This window comes from Lutjanus erythropterus, chromosome 13 (assembly GCF_056507025.1).
Source record: "Lutjanus erythropterus isolate fLutEry1 chromosome 13, fLutEry1.hap2, whole genome shotgun sequence".
Lineage (NCBI taxonomy): Eukaryota > Metazoa > Chordata > Actinopteri > Lutjaniformes > Lutjanidae > Lutjanus > Lutjanus erythropterus.
This window is the reverse complement of record NC_139329.1, coordinates 12867661-12895126: the sequence shown is the minus strand read 5'-3', so window position 1 is coordinate 12895126 and position 27466 is coordinate 12867661. Positions and strand designations below refer to the sequence as shown.

The following is a 27466-nucleotide window of genomic DNA, read 5'->3' as shown; positions in this document are numbered from 1 at the left end:
CATTGTTCTTCATGGGACCAATGAATCACAGGCATTGGGACAGTCCTCCTAAATTATTAAAAAATATATACTCATTTCATTAATTCATTTTTAACATGTTTTTCCTCTTAATGGGAAAGAGCCTTGCTTGGCTTCTGCAGAGGGACCAGCTTACCAGTTGGGCTTTGCTGGTCAGTCTAGCCAGACAGCTGGCCAATCAGCTTGACCTGCAGACACCAGCTTAGCCTGACTGGTTGACCAACCATACCAAGCTGACCGCTATACTGATAAACTAGTAGCCTGATGAGCTTCTTCATCCTGAGAAACCAACTTAAAAAAAACAGCCACCTTAAACTGTGCGGCTTTTTCAGCATAGGGGACCAGGCTAGTGGTTACCCCCTTTGTGCTAAGCTAAGCTAACCAGCTGACCACCTATTGAGCGTACAGTCAAGTGGTATTGATCTTCTAACTTAACTCTCGGCAAGAAAATGAACAAGTGTATTTCCCAAAACATTAAACTAAATTCATTCCTATAGTTAAAAATGCTAACAAAGTTTTTTTTTTTCTTTTTTGACCGGCAGTTTGATCTAAAGATGATTATGATGCCTTTGAAAACTCATGAAGTTCTCATGGCAAAATACAGCAGACGTACCTAGAAGCTCTACAGCCAGGAGAGAAAGAGACAGAAAGAAATATAGGAGAGGGTGTGGGAACAGGAACAGGCAGGGGGAGGAGAGACAGGAGAACAGGCAGTGTTAGCTCTATCACATCAGACACATTGCAAAGTTTACGACTTGCCGGTACCACTGGTGTTCAGTGAGTCCTGTATGGAAATAGGAGTTTAATGACGACCAGCAGTAGGGGCTAATGCAAGCACAGCCAGGAAAGAAGATCATTTCTTTGATTTATAAGGCAGAAGCAGACAAATCATCCAAAGCTGGAAAGGAGCCTGTGAAACTGTGCCAGGCATTTGATTTGATTAAGGTGTTATTGCGTATTCTCCACTCTAGATGGCGCCAGTTCAGTCTGGAGCACTGGTGAAGAACAGAGACCAGAAGCCAAGCAGACCTCAGTGATGTCAGCCCTAAAATCTCGTTTAGGTTATGTGAGGTGTTCTGGATTATTACTCAACAATTTTTCTCACCTTTTCTTGCTTTTTTCTGGAGTTTTATGGTGTCTAGTGACTTCCTTTTGATTTCCTGACGAGACCGCTTGTATTCTGTGAAAAAAAAAAGACATATGAATTCCTGTCCAGTATATAGTGCTAACAATTGAGCATTTATAGTTTGTTTTTCCTGGTTGTTGACCTTTGGCATGGTCTTTGTCCAGCTGATTAGCCGTCTTCTTCCATTCCTCTATCCTGTCCTGGAGTGGCATAACCAGACCTTCCATAAGAGCACTACAGGGACAAGGAGACAAGAGAGAGCCAGAGAATGAGGGGCATGACAAATAGATTTATTTTTTCAGTGAACAGTGGAAGAATGAGAGGAAGGTCAACAGAGATGGGATGGGACCTGCGAACACAATAATCCCCTCAAGGCGCGAGAAGAGAGAAAATCACACTGGAGAGTGGGGGATAAAAAAAAAACATAGGTGACACTTACTTGGTGAAGTGGCGTAATTTTGCCTCAATGCTGCGGTGTCTCATACACATCCTTGTCAGAGCTGACCCAACATCCCTGGTGGCACCTTGGATCAGACAAATAAAACAAATTGTCACCTACGATACAAGAGGCTGGCATTACAAATCACAGATGGGCCTCTTGGCCGAGCAAAAGATGGTTTTTATAAGGAGACAACAGGAAAGCATTCTGAAAAGTCTTGATCCAACTTTCTTGTGTCAGGGACCGCACAATAGATACACAATAGATACACATTAGACCAATAACCCCCAATTTCAGACAGTTTTGTCACTTCTTACAACTTATTTTTGTCATTTTTAGGGGGGAACTGGGGTCTTTAAGGGGAGATAGCAGGTCATCAGTGTATGCCACATAGAAGATAGATGGTGGGTATATACCATCGGAAAGCTGGAACCTAAATATCAATTTAAGGTGCGGTCCAGCACTCTGTGTCAAATTTTTCTATTGTTAAGTCATACTTTTTTCAGGCATGTATTCACATTTTGTGAGTTTAGAGTGCATAAGGGATTACACCATTACGATGGAAACATATGATGACCATTCTCATGCTCACTCATGTCTCAAAAGTTGTTGCAGCAGTTTTTGGGTTGTTACATCCATTACACAGATTTGGGGCACAACAAAAATAACTTTTTCACCACTCAAGAAGTGATGAAAATGGTTAAAAAACAAACAAACTTCAAAATGCCACATTAAGACACTGAGACCTGGAGGGACACCATCGAAAAAAAATCTTGGCATGATTTGGTACTTCTGACATTTTATAGATATTATTTTTAGGTTTGTAATAAAATATTCATATTCAATCAGTGATCAAATTAGGATCCCTATTGGTCTCTGGACCTCAGTTTGAATTCTCTGCTGTCAGATGAGATTATCAGGGTGTGTTTTTCCCTGCTGGAGAAGCAGGAGTTTCCAGCTGCAGCCACTAGGCGGACAAGTGCTGATTGTAAAAGCAGAGTCTATAAATGTCACATTTGTTTGGGGAAAGCAAATGTGACACAGGACCTGAAAACTCTACACTCCCTCCCTCCTGACAAAACATTTTACACTTGAAATTTGTGTGCACGATTCTCACCACAGTGTAAACAACAGCTTGTGTGACTTGCATACTGTACTTTCCTCTCTGCTGCTGAAGTGTAATTAAATGGGGGTTTCAACCCCTAAAGCCCCGACTGGCACACTGTCTTACTGCTGGTTCACAGGCTGGTGTAATATGTGTCAGCACTGATCCTGTTGTAATCTGGGCCACATAGGGCTAATCTGAGGGTCTCTCGCCACACAAACACACACACAAAGGGAAAGAGAGAGGACATCTCTCAGCAGCAGACAGGCCTCACAGTGTGGAGACGTGCACAACAGACTCTTTTCACAGCTACACTGATATGAAATAGAAGGATAAACACTGTGAAATCTGTAATACATTTACTGTAATAAATCATAAAATTACCATATGTCATTGGAAATTAAGAAAACACAGCAAGTTAAAATAATTACCACTCTGACGACAACAGTAAAGCTGTGGCGTTGTTGTTTGCCTGTTTCATGTTAATTAGAGTTCAAACTGATGCTGAATGTTTGCCGAATGAGTCAGTGGTTGTTCATGAAAGAAATAGAAATCTTTCAGAAGGAATAGATGTTTATAATGGTTAAAATGAGCAATATGTTAATGGAGTCTGGCAGGAAGAAGGCAGGCAGTCACTGTGAGTATCTTCAGAGCAGTGAACTTTTGCTTCCAGGATTACGAGCTGAGCTTTACACTGACAGACAATTGACAGTTATGAACAGCTGATCGACTTACAGCGTAGGACTCATCGTCGCTTGTTATTGTCAAATTACAATATCATTCTCCAACAATGTTGATGCAGCCTGCCTGAGCTTTACTTGAGTCTGGGGGGGACGGGGCAGAGGGAAACAACTTGCTTCAACTGCAGGTCATGTATGAAACAGGATTTCAACCTATTTAATATACTGTCTATTGCTGCAACTCGCTATTTGGACTGCTGTACTCATTTTTAGATGCTCAAACTGAGTTGTTCCACCTCCTCCCCAGACTCAATGGTCAGGCAGGTTGCCTGCAGGCTGCAGGGACACTGAACCTACGTGAGCACAAGATGGGTGCAACATTATACTTTGACACTGATAAGAGTCAAGCATGCTCAATTTCACCCTTATAAAGATCTACTTCTAAAAAATATTAATGATCTTACAACCCTTAAACAGACACTTCAGCATTAATTTTAAATCTGAAAAATGTAAAATAAACAAACAGACTGTGATAGAAATTTCAGCGGAGAACATATTGGCTGTAGCATTGTTGTCAGACAAATGAATATTTGAACTTAGCATATTCCCTTAATCTCTGATGACATATTGAGATCATTTACAGCAGCAGAACCTCTTCAGTGAGTCAACATGCAGACTGACTCTGAACTGAATGGTATCACTGGTGACACCTGTGTACAATTTTATGTCAGAATGGATGCTGTGAAAAAGGTCTATTGTATTTGTGTTCATGAATGATTTTGCGAGTGCATGTGCACAGGTTTGTGTGAGTGTGTGTGTGTGTATATAGACAGGTGGTGTGATTTACCAACCCCCCACCCTTTCCGAAGTTCTCACCCCCTCTATCCTGGAGGAAAAAGGAGGGAACCCTGAAAGGGGATATCCCTCTATTCTTCCCTGCCTGCTCTGCCTTTCCTGTTCTCTCTGTTTCCTAAACACCATTCATGCACTGAAACTGGCTCTAACCTGCACTGCAAAAACAGGCAGAGAGAAAAAGTGATGACACAGAATGAAACAAAGAGAAACACACGACTGATTCAGAAGACCTGAAATCAGACTCTGAGTGAGGAATGCTCCGGATGGTTGTCCGGTGAGATCTGTGCTATTTTCCAACTATCACATAAAGAAACTAGGTTACTGTCTCCAGTCGACGGTACAAAGACCATTTCACACCACTGCTCGGCTGTCAACATCCACCAGTTCAAAGACGCAGAGCAACAGATCTGGACTCCATCTCACAGAGACATTATTGTCGGGCAGATGTAGAATAACTCAACTGTGTTTGTGCATCGGAGATGGCTGTGTTGCTTTTCTAGGTGACTGACAGCGAGAGGAGTGGGTTAGAGGTGAGAGGTCATCCAGCTGTATCGCACACAAGCGTCAGACACCAGCAGGAAGTGATCAAGTTAACATGTGGAACCTATACGCTGCGCCCTTGATATAAATAGCAAGGTAGGTTGTCCATCTTTAGAGGACTGGTGTTGAGTATCTGTCATGTAACAGCCTTCATAAAGCCAAGTGCAAAGACAGACGTACACAGAGGACACGTGTGCGCAGGTTAAAGGCATTACAGGAGGCGTCCACAGCTGCAAATCAGCTCTCGCAGGATGGAAGGAGACTGAAGCAGAGACGGACTGGTGGGGGGGAGTAATGTGGGCTCTTTTATCTCTTTAACAGACCTTCCCAATGTCACCGTCGGCCAGCGAGAGTCCCCCAACCCCCCACTCTCCTGTCCCATCCACACCTGCCAATTTCTTTTCCTCTCCCCTCCTCTTCCCTCCCGTCCGTCCGTCTCCTGCTCTCCTCCTTCCCCTCCCAGAGGGTTAGATCAGCAGACAGCTACATCCTGGGGAGGTCCAGAGGCTTTCCTGCCCGTGTCCAAGAGCCCCACTGGCCTCTGGCCTTGACCGGATGGACAGAGACAGAGTGATTCACTCCCATAGCACCCTGCACACGTACACAGGCATGTGACAAACAAGCAGGGAGGACGGTTTAGATTGACTAGAAAGACAAGTACTTCTGCTAAAGTTAGCACAAACCCCAATTCCAAAAAAGTTGGGACAATGTGTAAAAAAAAAAATGCAATGACTTGCAAATCCTTTTTCACTTGTATTTAATTGAATAAAACACAAAGATAAGATATTTTATGTTCACGTGAAACAATGTTCACGATTTCCAAAAACAATCTGAAATGTGGTCAGACCACAGCACACTTTTCCACTCCTCAGATGAGCTACGGTCCCAGAGCAGTTGTGAGCATTTCTTACTTTCGTTTTGCATGGTGGAGCCTTAACTTGCATTTGTAGATGCAGCAACAAACTGTGTTTACTGACAACAGTTTTCCAAAGTGTTTTTGAGACCATGAAGTAATAACCTTTATATAAACATGTGGGTTTTTAATGAAGTGCTGCCTAAGCGATCAAAGGTCATCGGCATTCAGTTTTGGTTTTCAGCCTTACCCCTTACATGCTACATGAGTTTCCTTTGGACTCTCTGAACCTCACCCCATCCATGCTTGTGACTGACTGAACCTTTTGCCCCTTCCATACCCAGTCATGATACCATCACCTGTTATCACTTAACCCGTTTACCTGTGGAATATTCCAAACAGGTGTTTCTGATCATTCCTCAACTTTCCCAGACTTTAGTTGCTCCTGTCCCAATTTTTTTGAAATGTGCTTCAGCCATTAAATTCAGAGTGAGTATATATTTACAAAAAACAAGACAGTTTGAACATTAAATATCTGGTCCTTGTACTGTTTTAAAATAAATGCAAATTGAAACTGATTTGTAAATCACTGCATCCTGTTTTTAGTTTTGTTTTATGAAGCATCCAAACTTTTTGGGAACTGGGATCTGCAGAAACTTAAAACTTAAACTACTGTATGTGTTTTGAGCTCATTGAAGGAACGTTGTGATTAATACAACCTACTAAACTGTCTTTCTGTTTAGATTTATCAAAACTTGACTTTGTGGGAGCCTGAAACCTGGCTAAAGTGCACGGGAGCTGGGAAAGTGATTATTTAGCTGATCTGGACCCTTTGAGGCTTTTGGGGGAGCAGTGCTGGCCTCATAGCAGACACCCACACGTGCATGAATGAAGCAAAACACAGAGGAGGATGGAAGGGAGCTATTATGCAACCCAGCAATATATCTTGAAACATGAAGCAAACAACTGGGAAATGTGTAGCTCATTATAACAGCACTGCCGTGCATGTCACAGAACCTGATGGCGCCTGGTTCAGTATATGCCGAACAATAAATATAAATGGCCAGCAGATATGCTGTGCGTGTTGAGGAGTACATGGGTTTGTTGGTGGGAAGGTCGAGCTCCTACTGCTGAGTTTTCTTGAGAACTTTAAGCTCCAGTATCCAGGCCCAGCCCAGTGTGGTCTAAGTGTTTAGTGAGTGGTCCCATCCAGACCTCTGCTTCTGATTAACTCCCCTGATTCCTCGGGGAAGGAGGAGTGGTTTAATAGGCCTGCTTTATAGGGGGCTCTCCTGCCAGGAGCCTGGGAGCCAGGAGCTAAACTGCCACGGGCCTCCTCATTCCCTCCCTGATGTCTTCAACATGGGAGCTTAGCTTAACTATCTCTCTTTCAGCATCTAAACCCTGCTGTTTGGCTCAGGTTTCATTTGAACTAGAAAAGAACGAGCTGGAGCGCGAGTCTGCTGTCATTTGACCTCGGCTTCAAAACCAGCTTTCAAGCTGAATCCACTTCTCCCAAGTCTCTCTTTGCTTCCTGTGTCAATAAAGCGTGGGCTGTCGAGCGAAAAAGGTACAGAACATCCTCGCAGTTACACTTCCAGGAATATGAAGTCTAAGCTCTCGCTCAGCCGGAGCTTAGCTAAGGAAATTCCATCATCCGTGAAGCAACAGTTATTCCTCACGTTGGCACCTTGGCAGCGGAGCTGGCACTGACAGTTAAGCCTCCCTCGCCCCTTTTAAGTGCTACAGAATGTGAACTGGCAGCGACACAGCGAAGGCTACTGATGGATGAAAAGCGGCCGCGGGATGAGAAGGGAGGAGAGGGGAGGATGAAAGAGGGTACACACTGCCGAGCTGCCGGCTGTGTTCGGCCAGTCAGGGGGCAGAGGAAGTGTGAAGTGCATGGCTGCTGCAGGTGCAACAGGCACTGCCAGGGCGAAATGTCACACATGAAGTCCAGTAAATATGTGATTAATGACAGAGGTGAGAAGCAATGAATAGGGCTGAGTATCGTTTGGAATTAGACTCTGCTTTAACATTTTGTTTCCTAATAAAACTCAGTTATTTGAGTGTCTTCCTGCACTTTTCCCAACAAAGTTGCCAGCAGAAACACTCAGCTAAAAGAGTGCTAAAGCTACTCCAATACCACCACACCCAATACCAATTTTATGAAAAGTAGTCTCTTTAACACCAGAAACCAGAAGAAAGTGGGGAACACCTGATGAAAATAAAGCATGTTCTTTAAAGTCATTGTAAGAGCTGAAATGGCATTATTAAGCACTTGGGTAGTCTGTACTTGGTCTGAAAAAAGTGGTGTATCTGCTAAGCTAATGTTAGCTAGATAACCTTAATGCTGGTGGTGTCATTCTTGGTTTATGTGGGAGTACTGTGACAGCACAGAGCTTTCAGTCCTTGTAAAGCATTAACAGCTGCTAAACCGAGGTGATTGTTACAAGACTCACAATTTGTGCTACTCAGCTGCTAGTCAAGCAACTTGGCAACAGCTGAGTAGGTCAGCTGAGAAAATGCTAATCCCACCATTTAATAAGACAAATGCTTTTGAAGATGAGAACACATGCATGCATTCAACTGACATTGGCGCAGACAGGTCGATATAGGCTACAGTAGGTGTTAACAGCACACAGTTTGGAATTTCTTAATGATCCCTTTGGAACTGATTCTTATTTGGAGTCAATGTCCAAACCTAGTGAATACTGTATGTAAGTAAAGGTTGCAGGTTTCTCTACTGTAACTGAGTATTTATTTAACTTTTTACTTTTACTCTCCAATTTTGCACAAATGTCTGTACTTTCAAAACAGGCTCATTAGTTAGTTTTAATGCATTTGAGGGGAATTATTGATTTTCATTATTTTGCATCATTGTGCACCGCCTTCCAACATCACAACCGATTTCAACCTAAATGTATGCTACAATAACACAGAGAAAAGGTGATTCCTTTGTGTATCCATCAGTGCATATCACACAATAAGACAAAGTAGACACAAGAAGGAGGCTGTGAAGAAAAGGTAAAGTTCAGTTAGCTTTGCACAGAAGAAGAGCCGGTGGAAATGTCCTTCATAGGGCAACATTTTACTTTTATACTTGCCTATACTAGCCTGTATCTTTTCACTTTTACTTGAGTAAAGAATTTGAATCAGTACTGAGTAAAAAATCTGTGCACTTTTGCCACCTGTGAGTACGTAGGAAGAATCGGTTCATGTAAGGTTTTCCAGTCATCACAAATCTTTATGTAGTTTGTGTGTTTATCTTCTCCAGGGAAGCGAAAAACATCATGCAAACCTTTTTACCAGAGAAGAAAAGAAACAAAAAAAGAGAATGAGAAGGAATTTGCTTTTGATTTTGTCAGCCTCTCTGGTCTTGTTTAGTTATCAGTTGAGCAAATACTCAGCTGAGGTTTCTGAATTCAAGAAACTGATGAAACATCACACATTCACATCATCAAACATGGGCTTCAAAGCGCAGCTGGAGCTGTGGTGGTGTAGCTCACTGGGAGCAGTCGGTATTAAAAAATAAAGCAGCATCCCTGGTGTCTGCTGGTTAGAGAGCAATATCTTCTGATGGAGTGGATGAAGCAGCCACATGCGGACATTGATTGTGGAACAGGAGTGCAGCCCTGTACACCTGCTGCAAGAGTTAGAGAAGATGACAGATGCAGACAGTCTCTCGAGGAACTCCCCAGATTCTCTCTAATCTAAAATGTGGGTTATTCAATCTTAAGAGCCTGACTTTGCATTTCATAGGATTCTTTGTTCGTGATTCTAACAAAAAAGTTTCACTCAGTTTCAATATAAATATTTTATCAGCTGACAAAATATTTAAAATGATTGGGACGGGATGAAAAGTATATTTTACTCCGTAAACAAAGGCTGATGTGTGTGACAGCGTTTGAAGGAGGGGTTTCTGAGAGTGAAACAACTTTGTTTGGAAAAACTAGGTCATCATTGTTGTTGTTCTCTTTGTCTTCAATACGACTTAAAACCATGTGTTTGCGATGAATATATTTAGCATTTCTTTTTGCAAGTTGCATACGGCAAGTTCTGACGCCCAAAGCAAAATTTACTTTAACGCTTGTGTTCTGTTGATACTGGCTTCGCTCGTCATTTGGGGTCCCACAGACCTCACTGCTGTATGTGTAAGAATAATAACTGCAAAATTACCCATATTTTAATGTCAGATATTTCCTCTTTTTTTCTTAAACCATATATTTGGTGAAACCAAATATGTGGAAAAATATAACAGTAACCCTTCTTGTGACACAAACTGGGCTTGAACTTGGATGAAAGTAACAGAATAAAGAAATGACCCTAAAGCAAAACCAAATAAAGATCATATATATATTCCATTTAGTTGCCAAAAAGTCATTCAAACTCAAAGAAGTGTACAGTCTGTTATCTTACATGGTGGAATTACTTATGTGTGGGGTCCACAACACCACAGAGAGCTGTAACTCCCTGTTAAAAATATAATCTGTAACATTTCCACATTAAAATGTCTAAAAACAGGAAACGTGTTATATATTTTGTTGAGCTGTGAACTTGCAAAGGTACAAATGTTTCCAACAACTTTCAAGCCCTTTTTATTAGGGGGCAGCAGAATTTACATTTTGTGCATTTAAAGTACTTCTGAACAAACAGAAATGCAAATACACGCTTGGGGGTAAAGCTGCATAAAAACTTCTGTCAATACCAGCCACAGATTTAGAGCATATACAACGAACACAGTACATATGCAGTGTAAAAATGGATGTATTTAATCATTTAAAACTATGTTCATTGTTCAACAGAACCTCAGACAGAACATTAGAGAGTTTCTGACATAACACTCCATCCCAGAGCCAGCAAAGACAACATTTTGTTTGGTCAGTCGTTTATGCAGTGTTAGAAAACAGTCAAAATTGCCGATCATCACAGTTTCCTTTCAAATTACTTCAACAGCCCAAAACCCAAAGATGTTACATTTACAATGTACCTCAAACTGGGGTCTCGAGATGGATGTATTGATCAAATTCTTCATGATAAAACGTTTTTTAACTCAGTACTCCAGCACCGTCCAGACTAGTGCGCCTGTGGAGAGGCATTTTAGCTCTGAAAGTCTCATCGGAGGAATCGACTATCCAGCACACATTTTGAAAACCTCCTGAGTCCTACTGAGTTTTCAGGTATCTGTATGTCGCTTGAGTATTTATTTTTTCTGACAACTTTTTTCTTCGACTCCCTACATTTTGAGATAAATATCTGTACTTTCTATTCCTTATATTTTCAAAACAGGCTTGTTACTTTAGTTTTAATGCATCTGAGAGGAATTATTGATTTTTTTTTTTTTTTGATGAAAACAACATAAAACACATAAGGAAAAACGATGCAAGGATGAAAACAGCGTAACAGATGTAAGACAAAAAAGACTTACAAAGACTAAAAACAATGCAAAAATGTAGCAAGACGAAAGAGACAGACTTTTGCCAACTCCGGCTATAAGACCAGCAGGACAATATAACCAACATGTGCACAAAAGTAGTTACTTTAAAAGGAAAGTTCCCTAACACTGACCATGAGTATGTTTATGAGTGAACCTGTGTGCTATTGAGCTGTGTGTCTGCAGGGGACATCAAAACAGCATTCAAAACCTTTGTGTCACTTCCTTCCATGTGGAATGTGACTTCTTCCCCGCGAAAATACTAATGAAAGGCAGAGGAAACGGCCTCACGACCAATTGTTTTAGTCGCACAGTCAAACACACACTCAGCCCATTGTTGTCTGGCCAGCATGCACAGCAAGTTTCACCTCGCAACCAGAGACACCCACAGACAGACAGACCTCAGTGTGTGTGCGGTGTAAACATGTTCTGGAGCGCATTAGGACGAGAGTGAAGGAGGAGGAGGAGGAGGAGGAGAACAAGGAGGAAGTGATATTTTCTGTTGGAGGAGCGTCCTGTTCAGGGACATAAATGCTGCTAAAAATAAACGCCGCCCCTCGTCCAGATGTGCTTTTCATTGGAGTTGAAAAAGGGAGACTTGAGAGGGAAAACAAGAATTGCAAAGGAGTGAGAGAAGTACTGTATCATGTAATAAAATGGAAAGAACAGAAAATCCACAATCCACACTGGATGATTCTAATACAAATGACCTAAAATGTTTCCAGATATAAACAGACAGAGAAAGACAATGAAGCAGCAGTCAAACCCTTTGCACTCTTTATCTAAGCTGGCGATGTTCAGTCCTCTGTTTTGTTCTGCCAAAGTTCCCGCAGCTCTCCTCATTTGCAAACAATCCTCTAAACAATGCTGACACCACCACTGCTGCTGCTGCTGCACATATAGCATTTCAGAAGCTCCACCTCCCACCTGTAGCCTCTGAGTCTGAAGTCACCCTGAGGGAATGTCTATAATCATCACTCCCCAGTCTCCTCGCTGCTGAGCCTGGTGTACGCTTGTGTGGAGAGACCAGTTAGATGTCAAACATAAACTCACATACTTTGTATTCACATAGGCCTAATAATGCTACAACTTTTCTGTGCTGGTGGTGCGATTTAAATGTTCTTTTCTGCTACAAAACACTTACATTTCACTCAAGCCTTATACCTGTAAAATTAATAGACACTACCAAAAGTAAAGTACCAATCTGCCACAGGCTTCCATCTTAATTTTAAACCACGACGTCTATTTTCAAACTGAATCCTTTTTTTTCCTTTATTCGTGCCGATTAATTCTGACCAAAATACCTTCAGTTGTCTCTATGTCAAAATGAGATGAGTCTACAGTCATGCTGCTTTGTGAGGCTGTACTTAAGGACAGTGATACTTCAACCTAAATGCTAACATAAGCATGCTAATATGCTCATAATGACAATGGTAATATCTTTATGATTAATAGTTATAATGTTCATATTCATGTTTACCATCTTATTTTAGTATATTAGCATGCTAATTAGCACTAAAGACAACGTATAGCTGAGCTGATGGGAATACAATTAGTTTTGCAGGCTGCCAGAAGAATCTCCACAGTGATGTCTCAGCACTGGAAAAAGGATTGGCATCATCATTTTGATACTTTTTTTAAACCAATCACAGTTGTCATGACTGGTGCAAAGCCCAGGAGGCAGTGACAGTGTCCAATGGATGTATTACAGAGATCTGGTACAGTGTTGGAGACCTAGTGCAGCAAAGACTTCCTAAAGCCAGGTGGCTAAGTTTTGGTTTAGCCCTCTGCTAATTTAAAGTGAGACAAAATGATGAAATGATGGTCTGGAATGCATAACATGAGTTGTAATTACTTCATGGGGGCTTGCAGTGTGCCTGCAAAACAGTGTTGGGGGAGAGGAACTTTTTTAGGTGGTGACGGCTAAATGCCCACACAAGAAAATGTAACAACTGCTAGTTTATTTACGTCCATACCATTAGCAACCGGGTACTAACTTGCCATTTTCAGCATTTAGGTTGCTACCTTGGAGTGACAGGGACTGTTGAAAATGCAAATAGCTGATGTTGCCTGAAATGGATGACCAATGGCAGGCTTATACCAGCAGCCTACATCAGGTAAGTCAGACTACAGGTAGTCTTTAACATTCTGACCTGATGAAAAGTCAGCAGATCAACAATGAGGGGTACACAAATATCTGTACCAACCTTTCATTTCCTCTTCTAATGACCTTCTTTACATTCCTCTATCACGCTCTCTCCTGTGTATTTTCCCTCCCCTCTCCAGCTCCCTTCCACAGAGTTCGTGTTCAGGATATAGCTGAACACAGTGTTCCCCTCAAGTCTCATGTTTGTCTTCTTAGCTTGGTATTCAGCCTCAGAATGAAAGTTACGCACAGCCAAAAGGTTTGTTTTCTCTCACATTATTATTCCCTCCCTCCATCGTCTGTTCCTAACATCATTGTTCCAGCCACTTCTGCCCTTGGTTTCTGCATGTAATCGTTATAAAAGCTGGAAAACATTCATTTGCGGAGTGACCACTTTGAGTTTTGAGGTTGAAGCTCATAAACTCTTTCGGGAGAGAGACATGGAGAACTGTGCAGGGAGCTGTTCTGACAGAAGAGGTAGGCAGCTGAAAAAGAAATGAGAGGCCCTCGTCAAAACTTCTGTGGCTTTATGGCTGAGGGTCATGACATACCTGAAGAGCCTTGCATACAATCAGCACAATGGCACAGGGGACCATAATGCATCAGCCAGTGCATTCATTAAAGGGATAGTGTGGTTGTATGAGGTGGTGGTCAGCATACCCTCAGCATAACCTTAGGAAAACCAGAGAAGGGCACCAGTATGATAGCTAAGCTATGTACTGATGTGGATGAGGTCAGCCAAAAAAGTATTTTAGACTCTTAAACTGATCTTGATTTTTTTTTTTTTAAGGTGGACCTTTTTTAAAGAATGAACTATTGTTAGAATACTTTAACCACTTTAATTTGAAGTCTTTTCTGTGTGGAAATCACTATGAGATATGCCAAATATCGCTCCCTCCAAACAAACTCCATAGGTGAAATGATCAATTTTGCCTCCTAGGATACAGGAGTTGTTGGTCTACTGCTACTTCAATCTGCTAGTTCTTGTGTTATCATGTGACTTTGGTGTTTTTAAGGGATAGTTCACAGTCACAGAAGTCACACAATAACAAACTAACAGATCACGGAAATGGTAGACCAACAACTCCCATGTTGTGTGAGGTAAAATTACTGATTTTAATGGAGTTTGGTTGGTTTGAACAGAGCTGTATTTGGCTTATATAACGGTGGTTTCTGGTCAGAAAAGAAAAACATTTAAACTGTTCCAAATATAGCATACACTTATAGTGATCTTTTTCAAGTGACTAAAATACATTTTGTAGCTGACCCAGTCCACAGCAGTTTATTGCTTAGGTTCCATGCTGGTGCTCCTATCTGGTTCTTAAAACCGCAGATGTGCCGACCACCATGTAGCTAATACATTTACTATACCTCAGACAACCCCGCATCAAATAATCCTAACTATCCCTTTTAAATGACTGCATGTACATGCATGTCCAATCTAAAACACTCAAAATCTATAACCTTATTTTATGCAGTCAAACCCTCATAAGATGCAGATCCAACCTTCCAGTCATTGTCCACACTAAGTACAATTCAGGCTCATGAGGCCTGAACATGAAATGTCGAGCTTGATTGATGTCAGTGCTGGTCACATGGCTGCACTCTCATTATTTGACATGTCCGTAAAAATAGCCACGCTGCTGGGATAGTGCGGAGGACAGTAATCCCCTGATCTTGCTCTGCACTAGGCCACGGCCACATCTCGACCATGCCAGGCTGTCCAGATGGCGGGTAAGGATATCCGTCCCATCTGCCAACCCAGAGAAGCACAGGGGCCAAGCAGATTACTGCTTCACTGAGACACTGATCTACTAGCATAGCTTCATTCCTCCACTATGGGCTCCATGAAGTAAGAGAAAGACAGACCGACAGAGCCTGCCATGACCCACTGAAATACAATGTCTGTGTGTGTATAATGGTGTCTGTGCTCTACAGGCTCTGGCCCACAGATGTAAAGAGAGGGATGTTTCATCAGTGCGTCGCAGTCTGGCCGGTGATCCCAGAGTGTGAATTTTTAAAGCCGAGGGTGGCTGATCAGGAAGGGAAGGGAAGGCACGCTGTGTCTGTGTGTTACAGAGTGGGGCTAAGAGGATTAGCTAAACGCCTCTGCCTAGCCTGGATACCCAGAGCTGTGGAAATCCCACTGCAATCACAACCCCCACCCTGGCCATAACCCACCCCCAACCGGACTCACCTCACTCTCCGAAAAATATGGAGCTTGTATCTCATACCCTGATGGACCATTAGCTCTGGACTACTGCCTCTTTGACCTCCATCTAATTCAACCATGTCCAAAAATGGAAGAAATGAAGTCAACCTTCCACTGAAACACATGTCATCCAGCCTAGCAACAACACAACACCAAACACAGGGCCCACTATTCTCCAGATAAGTCCACTCCTCTTTAAATAACATCACACAACAATTTAATATGACTGACAAAAATGGTCTAGACAACACACCAAAAGCCATTAGACTGACCGATCTGACAATAAAACACTCCAGAGAGCTGCAAGAGTTCAAACTCCGAGGAAAGATGGGTGTTGAAACATGAAACATTTATCTTTAAAAGGCTAAAATTCTCCACATACATTCATCCAATATAGACTTTGTGGTTGGGGGACCTTTATTGAACCCAGATGTGAGCTGCCAGTTCGGTAAGACAGACGTGCCTTCGGACGTAGATCCATCGCTGCAGCTTAGAGAAACAGCACTGTCAGACGCTGTGCCAAAACGCCTGGCAGACGACTCCTCCAGCTGCTCCACAAAACACAGACGCTGACGCCATGACCGTGACCATAAACTCTAAAGACGGACAACATGGGCAAAACATGAATGCAGACCGAGGCAGTTTGACACAGAGGAGGCTGTATGAGGTGGAAATGGAACTATAATACAGCTGTTACGGGTATATATGAAAAGCTGCCCTCCTAGTAAAAAGACAACAAAAAAAAGGCAGGACAGGAAATCATAAAATCCTCTTTCGTTCACCGTCCTCTCTCCAGACCAATCAAGAAGCTCTGGATGAGGGGAAAAATGTTGCTTTCCTTGGCAGGGAAACATGCTCAGTCTGGAGAGTGGTGTGTGTGAGAGTTTAAGGGGTGGTGGGGTGAGTGTGTCAAAGGTAGATTAAAGGAAGCAGAAGACGAGTGTGATGAAACCTCCAGCTGTGCCAGCAGCTGCAGCTCGTCCTCCGACACGAGAGGGGAATCGGGGTGACAGCAATGATGGCCAACAGTTCATAGCTTAGGGCCCGTCTCCTGCGGTGCAATCAGCCCTATAAGGCGGTGCAGTCGCCGAGACAAACATGATCGCTGCAGGCAGACAGAGCCACACGCACATGGAGGAGGACAGAAATGGAGACTTACGAAATTCTATTTATGTGCCACCATTTCCTGAACAGTTCTTAAGTTAGTCCGTGCAAAAGCGGAAAGGGGTAGAACATCTGGATGCTGATATATTTTAAGATTATAACTTTAAACACTGCAGCTGCCAGAAGGGAAATTTTGCCTTAGCTGCTGTCCATGAAGCCTGCAGCCTGGGGTTTAAAGGTTATCCCAGTCAAGTCCAGCTCCAGTAAATATCGACATTCCTCCTGCTGCCAAATTAATTGCTGGGGTTCAGAGCCCGCAAAGACTAACACAGCTCCCACAAGAGAAGCGGGACTGAAGTGCTGTTCTGGTTAATAGCGCATTAAAATTGCACAACATCTACTAGATTCCTTAAAATAACTGTTGAATCCAAATTTTAAGGATTAAATTTATGTCAAATTAACATTTTTCAACCTGGTCTCTATTTTCACGTTTTTGTGTCTAAGGGACAAATGGGGACAACAATATTTGAAATTGGTCCAGAATTGAGCCAGACTACTGTAGCCATCAGCCATGAAATAGGCTGCAATGTAATCCCTATGGGCAATTGCACACCATCAATGTACATAAACTGAAAGTGCTTGTTTTTGCCACTGACAGGCTCAGATTGTTATTATTAGGGTCTGACAACAATTTCAGGAGTGATGAGTCAACAGTCGTACATGTTCCATATAGGTTTATCAGGACTTTTTAAAAAGTTTGAATCACTGAAACCACAAGAGGTCCTTGAGCATACAGTCATTAATGTGCACAAAAAACTTGAGGATGATTGGTCCAGTAGTATGCAACATTAGCAGCGGACAATCTTCGGCCCCATTAGTCAGTCACACGAACCATGACATGATCTCTGTCAAGCATAAGCATGACAAGACTGAGTCTACAGCCACACTAGCAGCTGTGAGGCTCTGAAGCTAGCAGCGCAAGCAAAGCCAAAGTACTGAACAAACTAAAAATTTTGACCTGAAGATGGCACTATGTGAAAAGTTGGGGTATCACCAAAGTTATGAGAATTTATACACAGATATCTGTACCATGTTTGATGGCAATCCATCAGATAGCAGTAGAGATATCAGTCTGGACTAAAAACATGACAATTTCTGATTTACAATCATATACAACAGATAATGTTGAGATGTTAAAACCATCAAATGTTCATCAGCACTAATCCAAACCATGTTTCATTAGTCTCAGCACAGAGTTCCCTGCATCCCTCACGCAGTCCGTGGCTTGAGATGGATGACATTAATCCTAAAGTTAATGTCCCTGGGAGAGGAGCAGAAGAGTGAGTGGGCGTACGAGTGACACACTTACGGGGATTTTATGCATCTATAGCTGTAAAACTTAATACGCACTCCTCTTTCTGGTCCATCTATCATTCTGCTGTTTTCACTTCTTTTACTGTAGACACACTTTTACTTTGAAGTCCTGCCCTGCCCTGCTCTATATACCCATTTTTTATTGAATCTGGCTGCCAGCTGCCAGCAGCTAGCAGGTTGACCCCAGTCTACCTCTCTTCATCCTGCAGAACTCACATCAGGAATCATTTAAGTTAACTTGATGTATTGTCATGGCAATAAACTCTACTGTTACTGGACAGGCTGCAGGAGTAAAACTGGTGAGAATGTGTGAACAAATGCCATTTTCTCCAGCAGTAAGTGGTCAAGTGAGGGGCTGCACTAGTACAAACTGTTTAGAGGCATGTTGGCATGTGACCTGCGAGGTCAGGTGGCCGGCTACCAGCTGTCACTCTTTGAATATGTGTGTGTGTGTGTGTGTGTGTGTGTGTGTGTGTGTGTGTGTGTGTGTGTGTGTGTGTGTATCGAGAGCCTTTGCACGCTGGTCAGGGTTATGCAGGGTTTTTTGACCTACATACTGCTCTCAACGATCAGCTCCAAAGAAATCTGTGTTAATCAGCTGCCTCTCTGGCCAGTTTGTCTGCTGCCACTAGCAGGGTGACAAAACAGATCAGCAGACCTCATTAAGACCCAAGAAACAATAAGCCCAGATTTTCACTTCTCTGAGCCGCCTCCCCCTTTGGCTATCTTGAGGCTGAATTGTGACTTGGGGTGGGGTGGGGTGGGGCATGGGGGCACAGTGTGGGGTGAAATTTGGTAGTAGTTTTACAAGACGTGTGACGTGCACAATCCCATGTTTGAAGGTATAGTTTGGATTATGTGAAGAGGGTTGTATGAGGTACTAATCTATAGTCAGTGTGTCAGCTGGGAGAAGCAGAGAGGGGCACCAGTACAGAAGGTAAGCAATGAACTTCTGTGGATGTGGTTAGCAAAAAATAGTCCACCTAAAAAAAGGAAAGCCTGTTTCTGATGGGAATATATTGTTATGTAAGCCAAATGTCACTCTCCATAGGCAAAATCAGTTCTCACACACATTGCATGTGAGTTGCTGGTCAACTGATGCCTCAGTCTGTTAGTTTGTTTGTGATCTTGTGTGACTTCTGTGTTTAAAGGGACAGTTTGAATTCAGAGATGTCACACGATAACACAAGCAATCTAACAGATAGAGGAGGCAGTAGACCAGAAACTCCTGCAGTACACAGTAAAAAAAAATCTAAATATGGTGTACAGTTAAAATAACATTTGGCATGACAGTGACTGTTCATTGCTTAGCTTCTGTGCTTGTGTCCCTCTCTCCTTCTCCAAACTGGGGCCATGCACACTCAATAAGTACCTCATAAATAATCCACACTAGTCCTTTAAAATCCAAAAGAAAAAGGTGTTTTTGGAAGAATCACAATTACTTGTCTTTCAATGGACGCTGTGATCCCAAGCGTCCTATGATCAATAAACTGCACAAGACAAAACATAATGTTATTGTAGCTTAACCGTAATGTCAAACAACACTAACATCACTTTAAAGTAACTGAACTTTTACAGCAACAAATAATCGTTGTGCAACAATCCATGGAGACAACAAATCGATTTCTTTAGAAAAGGTGGTAAATGTTATTTTTTTGCTTTTTCCCCACCAGTTCCTTCAAAGTCTGAACTCTGTAATGTGACAGGTTGAATTAAGTAAAAAAAAAAATCAACAACTCCTCCTTACCTCTGGAGTTGGTAGCCATGTCCGCCACCTTCTGAAAGGCATCTAAAAAGGCCACTGCAGCCAGCATTGTGGTCCTGTAAATATATCGGTACATGTTCACTGCATTATGACAGTCTGTAAAAGTTGCACAACACTTTTTTTCCCCCAGTCATGGTTTAGCTACCGTTCCCTGGAAGTACTTCTTACCTGAGTTGAGAGTGCAGTTTTGTGGCCTTGGCACTGAAGTCTTCCCACACAGGGTAAGAGCTCTGACAAGAGATGGGAAAAGAAAAGAGACAAATAAATACCTCACCAAGGACATTTAAGTGCATAAGCTTACTGAAGGAGACATAACGTTCTCTGCAACAGGACAGAACCTGATACAATTTCATTACATTTCAGTCGGCTTTATGTGCTGTATTTCTTCCTTAAATGCACAATGTATAAGTTCTATGGCCACAACTAATGAATATTTACAATGTCAATTAATCTGTTGATTATTTTCTTGATGAATCAATTAGTTGTTTAGTCCATAAAATGTCTGAAAATGGTGAAAAATGTCGGTCACTGCTTCCCAAAGCCAATGTCTTGTTTTGTCCACAACCCAAAGATATGCAGTTTACTATCGTAAAGGAGTAAAGATACCAGAAAACAGTCACGTTTAAGAAGCTGAAATCAGAAAATTTGGACATTTTTTCCCTTTAAAAAATTATTCAAACCGGTTGATTATCAAAATAGTTGGCAATTCACTTAATAATCAGTTAATCGGATTAATTAATCATTGCAGCTCTAGTGAATTCTGCAACTAGGGGCATCTCTCACATCAAAACAGTAACGAAAGGCCTTGTTTGATGATGTTGTAAAGCAGCGTGGGACTTTGGGAGTTGCTGTCTTTATTGTTTTGCAACCACCATAGCTGATGAAAGTCTACGTGACATGACTTGGGCAGAAATCATGTTCAAGGACGAGTAAATGTATTAAAGTTTTATTCATGTCATGTTTTGTCCTGTTTGCCAAGTTCCTTATTCTCTCTTTGACGTATCCAACGTCTCTGATGTTTCCACTAAAGTTATAGCAATTAGCAGCTAGTAGGAAACGTACTGTTACTTTGAATTAATTATGGATTTCTCTGAATTTGATCATTGTTAAAAACATTTGGGCTACACAACTCAATAAAATGTATGTATATACATGCATCTTTAAACATTTTAATGTGGAAATGTTACGTATTATAGCTTTAATCTACACTGATAAGATACTGAGTTGACATAAAGATGCAATTTCTCAGAGACAGCTTGGTTTTCCCCCAGGGTTAGAAACAGGTGGGTGGATGTGCTCCATGCACCGACTTGTCTTTAAAAAGGTCTGTGTGATTTCTCAGTGCACCCTTGTGCGATTATCTTCCTCAGTCAGCCCTCTTCTTTCATTCTGTTGTGCCAGTTGTGCCTGCATGATCTGCATGAGCTCTCATATGACGAGTGTTTATGTGCACGAGGCAGGTAGTTTTGGGCTCTTTGAAAAATCTAGATTAGATTTAGCCTGGGATCATCACATGCTGCCTTGAGCTATAAGAGTAGAAGTCAAACATAAAACACATTCAAGGCGAGATCCCATTAGAGCAAGAGCTTGAGCCCGGGAGAAAAGGGAGGAAGGGCATCACCCGTGTGCCTCTTTGATGGAGAGGCGCCAGAAGAGGCCACACATCCTTACTATATATACTCACTCTGCTCTCCATCATTTCTGCTATAACCTCCATCCTGCCAATGACAGCATTTCACTTGGAGCTTTTCAGCCTCCGAAACTGATCATCATCCCTAACAGAACCGTTTGCCATGAATCTCCCCGCCTCGCTCGCTGTCTGCACTTGACTCCAACAGGTGTCTAATTAGCTTGTGTGGCCTGTGATTCCCAGGGGGCAGGAGGGAGGGATGCGCTGCCAAGACAGCTGAGGGAGGAGGGTGAAGAAGAAGCAGGGGAAGAAGGGCTACATGCAGAGCAGAGAGGGGGAGGGAGGGGGGAGAACGCACATTTCTCTCTTCATCCACACCCAGCAGCTCCCAGGGAGGTGAGCGGGGGACACAAACAGAGGGAAGGAAGAAGACACAGAGGCTCTTCCTCCCACGCCTCCTCATTCACAGGAGGGTGAGGTCTGAACTACCATACTTGGAGCCAGTAGGCAGCACCGCTCAAGGACATATTTAAAAAGGTGGTTGCTTTCCCACGCGCAGCCATGGAGGCTTTAAATCACATCCATTGCTGACCTAATTCTTGATTGCTGATCTAATCCAGCTGAATCATTTCTAGAACCAGACCGATAGATTGGTCGGCCGATATTATCGACCTTATCACAGCTATATTGTTCTATATTGGTTTCAGCATATGTGTTGTCTGATATGTACCGATCAGAACTTTAAAAATTAAGTACATGGCTTTCAAAATAAAATACAATGAATTTTGAAATGGACACATTCACTGGGAAATGTGAGAAAACTCTTTGTTCTGCTGATAATACTGTGCATCCATAATATTTGATCCATCTTCTTAATTCATGTTTATTTATAAATATTTTCGTTTGTGTTTTTTTTATTTATAATGGATGGGTTGTAGACGGTCCCCAGCAAAAGGAGGAACAGAATATTAACTTTTATCACATTTGTTGGATGTTGGAACAGAAATTGAGATGGTTGTTTTGATTGATTGGAATTTATAGTGATACTGGTTTGATCATTGATTGACTGTGAAGTAGAGCTGGAATGATTTGTTGATTAATTGATTAGTTGTCACCTATTATTTTAATCACCAACTATTTTGATAATCGATTGCTTGTTGTTTGTTTTGTTTTCAGAAAAAAATGTACAAATTTTTTCCTTTCAGCTTCTCAAATGCTAATATTTCCAGCTTCTTTAGTCTGCTATGAGAGTAAACTGATTTTCTTGGGTTGTGGACAAAACAAGACATTTGTGTATGACATCATAGATTCAATGGGCCAAAAAAAACTAATCAATTAATCATGAAAATGAGTGACAGTTAAATCAATATCAGACTTTATTATCTTCAAACCTAAATAAAGACAAAATCTTCTCAAACTGAGGGTCTATGGTCTAATGTGCATCTATTATGGGATGCCTGATATGAAAAGGTTTGAGAACCACTCATATAACAACAGGTGCTTGCTTGTATCAGCATTTTGTCCACGCAGCCAAGAAGAGGCTTTTTAAGTTTACTCAGTGCACTGTACGGGTATCATGGAAGTAATTGTGCACCATACTGTAACATTGTTCACAATCAGCGAGATCAGCACAGGAAAGCCGTGCTGCTGCTGCGGCGTTGCTCCCAGCGGGGGTAAAGCTGGTCTGACAGGCTTGCGTGGCCCAGCCAGGCGGCAGGAATGAGGTCAGATCTCAGACAGTGGACATGGACACTGTGCTGACTAAGGGCTTCAGTCTCATTCATCTGCGCTGCTTATCAATACACAGACTGCCTCTTTCTGAGAGCCCCCTGTCTCTCTCTGGCCCTGGCACACAAAAGGGAAATATATGAAACCAAACTAGTGCTGCCAATAGCTGGAAGCTGATTTCATTGGAGCCTGACAAACAGAATGAGGGCCCATAAATAGTCCGTCCAGAGGCCCCGTGAGCCGGTGATCAATAAGAAATCTGTTAGGGGGAAAGTGGCGCCTGATGCTCGCCTTGTTCACCGTTTTATTAACACTCTCTAGTGTGAGCGTCCTCCACAATGAGAAGAGTGGGAGCTGCCACCGCCAGGCCTGATGAATACGTTCACACTTTCCATCTGTTGTCCTCAACAACAACAGACCACCCTGGCCTGCTTCAACTTCCTTGACTTGACCCCTCCCCCAACACACACACACACACACACACACAGAGACACTTGCATGTGTTTTAATAGATAAAAAGAGACATCTAATTTCTGCTTCAAAAATAATTTTAAACTGTGCTTAGTATGTTAATCTCTTATTTCAGCTACTCAAAAGTGAATATTTCCTTGTTTCTTTACTCCTCTGTGACATTAAACTGAATATTTATGGGTGGTAGACGAATTAAGATGTTTGAGGATGTTGCCTTAGGCTAACCTTTCACAATTTTCTCTCATTTTATGGACTAAACAACCAATAGAATAATTGAGAAAATGAGCAACAGATTAATTGACATTGAAAATAATAGTTAGTTCTTTTACTGCCCCCATAAACAACACTGAGAGGTGGAGAAGTCATGTTTTATACTAATAAGATGCAACGAGAGTCAATTCAGTTTCTAAAGTGAGGCCTGGATCAAATGTGTATTGAATGACATATAGCAGAGGTAAAGATTTGCTGCCACAAGGCCAAACATCAGGAAGCACAATCAATAACCTTTCATGCCAACTGTTTTCTTTCAGAGCGTGAAGGAGTGAAGAAATCACAACATTGACATATTTAAAGAGCTAGAATCAAAGAATTTTGACTCTTTTCCTAAAAAACAATTAGCAAAACAGTTGGCAATTAATTTAATAGCTGACAACTACTCGATTAATCATCACACTGCTGCTGTTCTTCTAACATTTGATGTAGAAAAACATGGAGGCTAGGACGCAGCAGGACATTTGGGGTCAAAAGGCACCTCAGAACATGGTACTGTGATAACTGCATAAAATTAAAGTTATCTTCCAGTCTTTTACCCTTCATTTTCCTGGCTATTGCTATTCAGACATTAATTATTGCAGGTCTACAAAGATTTGATCTGGAAAAACCTTGGAGGCTGGGATGGAGGAACAGTTGTTTGAGGTCAAATGGCACCCTGGAACATTTGCACTGTGATAACTACACAAAATTAAAATGATCTTCCAATCTTGATAGCTCTTTTCCATTCTTTTGCTTGGCTTTTACTATTTGGAGATGCTTAGTGGATTGAACTACTTCTGATCATGATGGTTGATTTGTTTTTGACCCCTGAAACACTTCAAGGCACCACCAAGTAGTTCTTTCCACAAAATAAACATTTTCCTCCACTATCACACCCATGCAAGCACTTAAATGACACACAGATTGACACACTGGCTGAAGTGGGTTATTGTTAAATGTACCCGGTGGCTGACAGACCTGCTGCACATTATGCAAATAGCACAAAGAGAAACATGTTTCATGTCTCAGTTTGTCCTGCAGCGGTGTTTCCAATGGGGGAGGACCCGGTGGTGAAACAGACAAAGGCAGTAAAAATATGCGTCTGATCAGCCACCGTGCAACCACAAAAGGTCAGATATGATCCTTGCCTACTTTCATTTACATGTGTGTTACCTTCATGTCGTTCACGATGGCCTGGAATAATCCACCCAGCGCTCCACACTCCTTCTCCACCGACTCCATGGTGTCAGAAGACAAACAAAAAAAGCTCGCAGAAAGAGAAAAATCAGATGAAATATCCGATTGCTGAAGCGTTTTCACACATCAGACATGGAGATGTGTGTTTTTATTCATCCGCCCTTCCCTGTCCTTCTCTTAAAGCCAAGCAGAGAGGGGATGCACACAGCCAGCAGCCTGCGGAGCTGAGCGGAGCGCACAGACAAAAAGAAATGTGCTGCCTGCTCGATGGCACCGGGGGGCTGCTGCTCTGCTCGCCTCGCTCCGCCGCCGGGACGCACGGGAGGGATGGAGCCGAGCAGGGACGCGCTTTGGCCGGGTGAGCTGAGCTACAGCCGGGAAACGTGGAGGGCACATGAGCCGTGGCTCCTCATGTTCGCCGCGTTAGCACAAATAACGGAGAGAACACAATTGTGGGGAGGAGGAGGAGGAGGAGGAGGAGGGGGCACCACGGGAGACGGGATCGGTCGCAGGTCTGGTACGCGGGGACGCGCTCCGTTGTTAGCGGCGGAGCAGATGGAGGCTCCCGTAATACGATCCATGGGAATGGAAAGGGGGCTGGTCAAGTTTTTTTTTTCTTCGCGTATAGTGGCTGAGGAGGAGGGGTTAAGGAGGAACACCCCCTCCTTCCACCCCCCATGCAAACAAAAGTGAAGCCTGCCTCTCCATTGAACAATTGACTGAGATGTAAAGGAGGATTTCCTCCGGTTCTGATGTGTATTCACGCACGCGTCTGTTAATGATCATTTGGTCTTAGTAGTTTTCAGGAAACAGTTGCATGTGGACCATCAGCACGTCACTTTGCATCACTTTATCTCTTCAATCAACATGACAAAAGACAGACAATATTAATTCAATTGAAAACAATCTTTTGTGACTTAAAGGAATAGGTCAACATTTTGGGATATTCTTATTCCGTCTCTTGCCCAGAATTAGATGAGAAGCTTGATACCAGCCTCATGTACAGTAAATATGATCCCAGATAGAAAATACACATTCCCAGAATGTTCTGGTGTTGAGGATGTTGCCATCTAATGTTCACAGAATGTTCCTGTGAAAATACTGAGTTTTCAGGACTTCCTGGGAATGTCAAGGAAAATCATTAAAGGATGTTCCCTCTAGGTCTCTGAACTACATTCCCATAATGTTTGCAGAACTTGTAGTGACATAACAGGAACCTTTAGCAGCCCAGCCCATGGTGTTCTGTTTGTCCTATTTAGGGCTTTCTATTATGTTCCCAGAACCTTTACATAACAGAAACCTGTGTAGAACATTTAGAGGACCTAAAATTACTTGAAATACCATCAATCCAGATCCATATGGAAATGTTCTGGTTAAGTTCTCAATGAAACTCACATGACCATGGGGATGTTCATGTCCCAGATGTTGTGTTTGTAATGTGGCCATTGGAACGTAAAATAATCAAACAGGAACGTCTCCCTAAAGCCATAAAGGGAACTTTAAACTAAAGCACTTTCATAACCAAAACAGGGCATTTTAGGAACATCCTCATTGTTCTGTAAAGGTTTGGGACATTTGCCACCTTTAGAGAACTTTTAGGGAATGTTACACAAGTACCCAGAATTCTCTTCTTCCATGGGAAACTACAGCCATTTATTTAATATGGTTAGCAAATTTAGCCCAAAGACTGGAAACAGATGGAAAGAAATATGAAATTTATTTATTTATTTTATTTTTATTTTTTGTAGGGGGATATGTGCAAAACTATATTATGTTTTCTGTGGCTGTAGGAAGTCTAGAAGAGAAAGAAAGAACTGGAGATCGGTAACAATGAATAAAAGAGGGTTACAAATGTATGCTATGTAGGCTGTAAGTTCTGCTGCTAAGGGTCTCTCTTACATTAAAGAAATAACAAAAGTTAGTTTGATGACATTGTGAAGTAGTGTGGGATCATGGGAGTTTCTGAAAAGGTAATATGTTAAAATTTTACTTTCGTTAGGTTTAGTCACATTTGCAAACTTCTTTCTTCACTCTCCGGCGTATCCATTGTATCCCATGTTTTCCCAGAAGTTATAGCAACTAGCTAGCAGCAAAAAAAAAAAAAAGGATATTTTAAGTACACAACTCAACAAAATATATAACATATGTTTAGCATTTTTAGACATTTTAATGCAGAAATGTTATAGCTGTAGCTTGTTATTGTAGAATAAGGCAGTAGATTAATTTTAGGTGTTGAGTTTTTAGAAGTTTGCTATAGTCTGTTACATTCAGCCTGACAGGGAGAGTTAGAGGCCTCCAGAGTGTAATGTACTTTGCCCACATCATCACTGGTCTGTTATGGAGTAGCTATAGGGGACTGGGGTCACCCCACATTATTCTTGATAAACACCCTGTCAGTTTATAACCCTGCACATCTACCACACACACCTTCCTCTGTCACACTGGCTTTTTTTTCTCAGTGCATCCACTCCACCAGGCAGGCAGAGCTCTGTGCGAAATACGGCTCAGTGAAACTGCAGCCCACGTGAGCAGACACA

At 42.1% G+C, this 27466-nt stretch overlaps 1 protein-coding gene across 3 annotated transcripts in view; it reads right to left on the bottom strand.

The window, feature by feature from the left end:
* mtss1la (MTSS I-BAR domain containing 2a) overlaps positions 1-25387 on the bottom strand; it is a 37730-nt gene extending 12343 nt beyond the window's left edge. For all 3 annotated transcript variants that reach the window (XM_084733873.1, XM_084733874.1, XM_084733875.1), the window contains exons 1-6: positions 24906-25387; positions 19820-19881; positions 19634-19707; positions 1584-1668; positions 1287-1378; positions 1124-1198 (exon numbers count right to left, since the gene is read on the bottom strand). In XM_084733873.1, coding sequence (XP_084589999.1) covers positions 1124-1198; positions 1287-1378; positions 1584-1668; positions 19634-19707; positions 19820-19881; positions 24906-24974 — 457 coding nt within the window. In that variant the 5' untranslated portion in view covers positions 24975-25387. The remainder of the gene's footprint in view (positions 1-1123; positions 1199-1286; positions 1379-1583; positions 1669-19633; positions 19708-19819; positions 19882-24905) is intronic.
* Between the last annotated feature and the right edge of the window lie 2079 nt (positions 25388-27466).